This window comes from Anolis sagrei, chromosome 3 (assembly GCF_037176765.1).
Source record: "Anolis sagrei isolate rAnoSag1 chromosome 3, rAnoSag1.mat, whole genome shotgun sequence".
In the NCBI taxonomy this organism is placed as follows: domain Eukaryota; kingdom Metazoa; phylum Chordata; class Lepidosauria; order Squamata; family Dactyloidae; genus Anolis; species Anolis sagrei.
The window spans coordinates 260,174,635-260,180,634 of NC_090023.1; the positions used below are offsets into that span (position 1 = coordinate 260,174,635).

Sequence of the window (6,000 nt, forward strand, 5' to 3'; positions counted from 1 at the left end):
TGATCTTTGTGAGGAGAGGAGAAGGTAATTTGAGGTCTAGGACATAACTCAAACTTATGAATGTCTGGTGGGTGTTCTGTTGGGAAAACGCAGTTGAAGAAACAATAGAGCTTAAAGTTCCAAAACAGCATATGGACAGGACTCTGGCTTTGTGTAGCCTCTCTGCTACATTCTTAGGGCCAAATCTGCTTATAGTTATCCTTGCAATAGACCCATGTATTGTACACAAAGCAGTATCAAGTTGCCATCTTTGCCTTGCTGCTCTTGAGGGTGTGCATGATGTTCCCTGCAATCTTCCCATATCTTGACAATCATAACAGAGTGTGTGCATCATTTGCTAGATTGCTAGTGTAAGAACAGTTATTCCTTCCAAATAAAGCAGAGAAGGCAAAAGAACATAAGAACTGCTATGCTGAATAAGACCAATAATAATAATAATAATAATACTTTATTTATACCCCGCTACCATCTCCCCAGGGGACTCGGTGCGGCTTACATGAGGCCGAGCCCACAATACAACAATACAAATAATAACAATACAAGCAATTAAAATCAAACAAAACAATAAACAATAACATAAGGATCAACAGTAGGACAACACACTTTAAAATCTATGGGTAGGCCAAATATAATTAAAATTTAAAAATAATGACCAAAGGCTTATCCTGTCCTCAGGGGCCAACTGGATGTCTATATGGAGGTCTGCAATGAAAACAGAGTGAAACAATACTCTTCTGGTTGTGTTCCTCAGCAAGTGATATATAGGGGCTCAAGGCTCATTGGTACTTAAGGGAATGTGTGTGCATCATGATTGAGAACTATATGTAGTCCCACCTTTCATGACCTTTGGAAGAGATGCTTGGAATAGACTTATCTCTTGTTAAAATTGGTTTATTAAAATTATGTCTATTCCACAGCTAACATACCAAATTACCAATTTTTTTGATATTGAGAATGGTTTTTTAAAACTCCTTTGGGGGCCTGCCACACACATTGTGAAGAAGTCTATCTGTGTCTATAAGTCATTATGGCTGTATGCGACTTCTAGCTTTGAGGGCAGATTGCTAGGAAACATCAACAAGAAGGTGGTTCTGTACCATGTTCTGTTAGACATCGGTTGGCTGCTGGGAAGACAGACTGTTGGGTGAGATTGGAGTTTGATCTAATCCGGCATGGCTCTTCCTTGCAAATACCTTTGCCAGTTTCTCTGTGAGTCAGTGTGGTTTAATGGTTTGAGTTGTTGGGACTAAGACTCATGGTTCAGATCCTGGTTCATTTATGGAAACCTACTATGTGACCTGAAGAAAACTTGCCAAAATGTCACCTCAACTTGGAATCAATTTGGAGGCACACAACAAGTACAACAAAGTTTCTACCACTTTTTACCCTTCTCAGATCTCTAACATAGCTATGTTTCTTGGATATAATTGCAACCCTGCCTTTGCAGCTCTCTGGGCCTATTAAGGAGGAGAGGTATAGAAATCAGTATTCCGTGGGAAGAAGCTTTGAAGCAACAACTTCTCTGAGCTGTTCGTGGGTGTGTATGTGTGTAGGCACTCGTGTGCAGGCACAATTAAATTGTTCCTTTGTAAAGCAGATAGCAATGTTCAAATATTTACTTAAAATAATTGAGAAGAAACTATCCTGCCGAGGTCATTAAAATGTGGTATTGGGTTGGGAGATGTAATTTGTTTTCTATTATAAAATATGCATTTGTGTTAAATTCTTTGGCCTGATCCATACAAGGATCTGAGCGTCACTTGAGTACAAAGCCCTTGCTGTGTGCTGCGTGACTTGGCTAGGCCTGTCAAGGCAACTCTCAGGTTGGATTATGTTAGAAGAACAATTCCACTCAAACCTACTATTTAATACTGTTGTGGGTTTTCTCTAGGTTAAACTGAGCAACTTTTTGCATTGAGTAGAGCGGCAGGATCTCTAGTTGGGAGGCAAATGTGCTCGTCATCTCTGTGGCTCTGAATAGTCAATTGATGGTTTCACCACCACAGCATTTCTACCACTAGCCCAGAAACAAACCTTTTCTTTTACGAAGTGTGCACTAATCTTTCCCCAGTTGAGTTGCTAGTTGGGTTGTTGTAGGTTTTTTCGGGCTGTATGGCCATGGTTTAGAGGCATTCTCTCCTGACGTTTCGCCTGCATCTATGGCAAGCATCCTCAGAGGTAGTGAGGTCTGTTGGAACTAGGGAAAAAGGGTTTATTTATCTGTGGAATGACCAGGGTGAGACAAAGGACTCTTGTCTGCTGGAGTTAGGTGTGAATGTTTCAACTGGCCACCTTGATTAGCATACATTGGGCTGACTGTGCCTGGAGCAAACCTTTGTTGAGAGGTAATTAGATGTCCCTGCCTGCTTCCTCTCTGTTGTGCTGTTGCAATTTTAGAGTTTTTTAATACTGGTAGCCAGATTTTGTTCATTTTCATGGTTTCCTCCTTTCTGTTGAAATTGTCCACATGCTTGTGTATTTCAATGGCTTCTCTGTGTAGCCTGACAAGGTGGTTGTGAGAGTGGTCCAGCATTTCTGTGTTCTCAAATAAAATGCTGTGTCCAGGTTGGTTCAACAGGTGCTCTGCTATGGCTGACTTCTCTGGTCGAAGTAGTCTGCAGTGCCTTTCATGCAGTGCCTTCCACTGATATATAAACATTTTTTCCTAGTTCCAACAGACCTCACTACCTCTGAGGATGCTTGCCATAGATGCAGGCGAAACGTCAGGAGAGAATGCCTCTAGACCATGGCAATAGAGCCCGAAAAAACCTACAACAACCCAATGATTCCGGCCATGAAAGCCTTCGACAATACAGAGTTGCTAGTTCTTTACTGGCTCTAGAGGAGAATTGCAGCAGGAGAGTTGAGATGGGAGGCAGTGTCCATAAAAGCACCCAGGCATACACCTAGTAGGAATTGGGGACCCTCCCAAATCATTCTGTAAACAGTTGAGAGAAGTATGGTTATCTGTTCAGCATCGAGCAATTATCCTCCTAGTATGATTGACAGAAGAGGAGAAGAACATAGCAACTGGTTTGGATATGATTGCTGCCATACGAAATGTGAGGTTTGGATATTTATCTGGTTTATTACAGAGAAGACCACTCTTTTTACTGGGTTGTTGTAGATTTTTCAGGCTATATGGCTATGTTCTAGAAGCATTCTTTCCTGAAGTTCTCCTGCACCTATGGCAACCATCCTCAGAGGTTGTGAGAATGCTTGCCATAGATGCAGGCAAAACGTCAGGAAAGAATGCTTCTAGAACATGGCCATATAGCCCGAAAAACCTATAACAACCCAGTGATTCCAGCCATGAAAGCCTTCGACAATACACTCTTTTACTGCTTGTCAGCAAGTCTTCTGGACAGAAGACCAATCAACCTTAAAACCAAGAAGGATTAAAATGTAAAGAGAATAAAGAGTTCTAGTCGGTCAGAGTGCTTAGTCTTCACTTAGGCAGCAGCTCTCTAGGATCTTAGGCTAGACTTCCTTTAAAGTAGAGCTGGCAAAGTATGGAGCCTGTGTCCCTTTATGTATAAATAGTTTTCTGCCACTCGGCTTTAACCTTTTCCCCGATATTAGTATGGTGGGTGTGTCAAGGTGGCATGGCTGCCATCAAGACAAAAAGTTGGATGGAGAACTACGAGGGGTATTTTTTAAGTAAGGTCCGTTGGAACATAAGTACACAACAAAAGTTTATTTCAAAAAAGTAAATTTATTTTCAGAAAGTACATACTTTACTCTATTTTTCGACATAGTTGCCAAGTTTGTTCAAACACTTATACCTCTGAACCAATTTTAAAATACCCTCTTCATAAATCCTCGCTTCAACTGAAGCCACCAAATTGTCTGTAATCAAAGAAGGGCAACCGGAGTGGTCCTCATCATGGACGTTGTCACGGCCATCTTTGAATTGTCGTACCCACATACGCACTTTGCTTTCACTCATAACAGTATCACCATACACTTCACAAATCTTTCGATGAATTTCTGCAGCAGGCAGGTTCCTTGCTGACAAAAACTGTATCACTGAGCGAACCTCACATGCGGCGGGTGAGTTGATAGTCTTAAACATTTTTAAAGCACAGAACCGTACAGGTTAGCTACAGAGCGGAAACTGAGCACAGTTGTTCCCGAGGCATGCCGGTACACGACGCACACGCTCGTTGCGGTATGTGCGCGAACTACTAGTGTCTACAACAAAACAGACCTTACTTAAAAAATACCCCTCGTATTTGTTTCTTGGTCTCCATCATGTATGTGTTAGGTGTTAGTTGGTAATGTGGAGATGAGGAATTCTGGGAAGCAATTAAGTTCCAAATCCACTCTCCATAACATCCAGTTAGGTTTGGGAAAGACCTCTGTCTGAAGCCAGTACTGACCAGTGTCACTAACACTGAATGCCTCCCAGAGCTTTGGGAAATTGTTTTTTGGGACTACAACACCAGCTGGAAATTATCAACTGTTGTAGTTTCACAAGTCCTGTGTGTGTGTTAGGTGGCTTTCATATAACATCAGGATCGCCCATACTCAAAATCAGAGTTTTTGAATGCGCATCCAAAACCCATACCTGTCTTTAACCTCTCTTGTCATGCTTTCCTTGCAGTGCATTCCACAACAGAAAAACGACAGTGACTGTGGGGTTTTTGTACTCCAGGTAAGGTTGCCGTTTTTTAAAAATCCCCAGTCTCCCTTTTAGAATCTGCTGATGGCAATTTCTGGTCTTGATTTCTAAAGATTGTTTCCCATCACTTTCATTTCTCCCCTGCAGTACTGCAAGTGCCTCGCCTTAGACCAGCCTTTTCAGTTCTCCCAGGAAGACATGCCTCGAGTACGGAAAAGGATTTACAAGGAGCTGTGCGAATGCCGACTAATAGACTAATGGAAAAGTAAAACAGGGAGAAGGAGGAGGAAAAGAAGAGTTCCTGCTTCTGGCATTTTTGACGAGCCCCTGCTGGTGTTTGTGTACTTGAATTTTTTTCTGAAAAACTTCCGTGAATTTCAAACGCAAGTCTTGGTGGAGCGGTGTGGCCAACGTAATTACCTCAGCCTTTTTTTTTCCTGACTTGCTTCTTAACTGGTGGACCTGCCACAAAATGATCCCAGTGTCAGTTGTTTTTTTTTTCTAATGTTCTTTCCTGTATTTAATATTTATTATCTTTAACGCATGCGCATAGGCAAAGCATGCGACTAAAAGAGAGAAGTATAAAACTGTAGAATTGGTGCACCTTTGAAATGTAGCTAGAAATGACAAGAATAATACAGGTTAAGCGTTTTTTTTTTGTCTGAAAACATAAAATGTGCATGATCCATTTTTCCTGATGCAATAATGCTTTGAATGTACAAAGAAATCCCAATGCCATAAGGAGAGCAGCTAGAACACACTTTTTTCTTTAGAAAGGAAGAAAGAGAGAGAGAGAGAAAAAAACTTTGGATTATTATTCTATCCATACTTTTTATCCCCAGTTTTTTATTTCGTTGGGAAGAAGACTGATGTTGGAAAATAATCTACATACCTAGATTTGTGGAAATCTGTTCTTTTTTTAACCCCCCAATTAACTTCTGTGGCTACTAGATCACCATCTTCCTACGGTTCAAAAGCAATCCATTGTACAAGAGACTCTTTAGTGCTAATAAAACATGGAGATGCTCATTCTGTTGGTGTTGCTCAAAGACCTTCTCTAGAACATTTTCTGTGGATCTCTTCTCAGGGTGACTTTCAGCCCATAGCTGAATCTACAGAACTACCCCCAGCCTCCTTTTCATATTTTCCCTTCCATCATCCTTGTGCTTATTCATTAGTAGTGTTGGTTATGGGGTCAAGAGAGCAACCTGTGTCTTTAAAATCATGGTTAAAGACTGGAGAACCTTGGATGTAAACAGCCCATGTCTAATTATCTCTGCCTTTCTCTGGTTTGTTAGTCCCCAAACTTTAGGGTCAATGTGATCATTTCACCCAGGCGGACTACTGTGTGCTTGGAATAAATCTTGTAAAAATGT

At 41.2% G+C, this 6,000-nt stretch overlaps 1 protein-coding gene across 2 annotated transcripts in view; it reads left to right on the forward strand.

The window, feature by feature from the left end:
- SENP5 (SUMO specific peptidase 5) overlaps nt 1–5,656 on the forward strand; it is a 47,563-nt gene extending 41,907 nt beyond the window's left edge. For both annotated transcript variants that reach the window (XM_060767420.2, XM_060767419.2), the window contains exons 9-10: nt 4,607–4,657; nt 4,772–5,656. In XM_060767420.2, the coding sequence (XP_060623403.2) occupies nt 4,607–4,657; nt 4,772–4,882 (162 nt within the window). In that variant the 3' untranslated portion in view covers nt 4,883–5,656. The remainder of the gene's footprint in view (nt 1–4,606; nt 4,658–4,771) is intronic.
- The last annotated feature ends 344 nt before the right edge of the window (nt 5,657–6,000 follow it).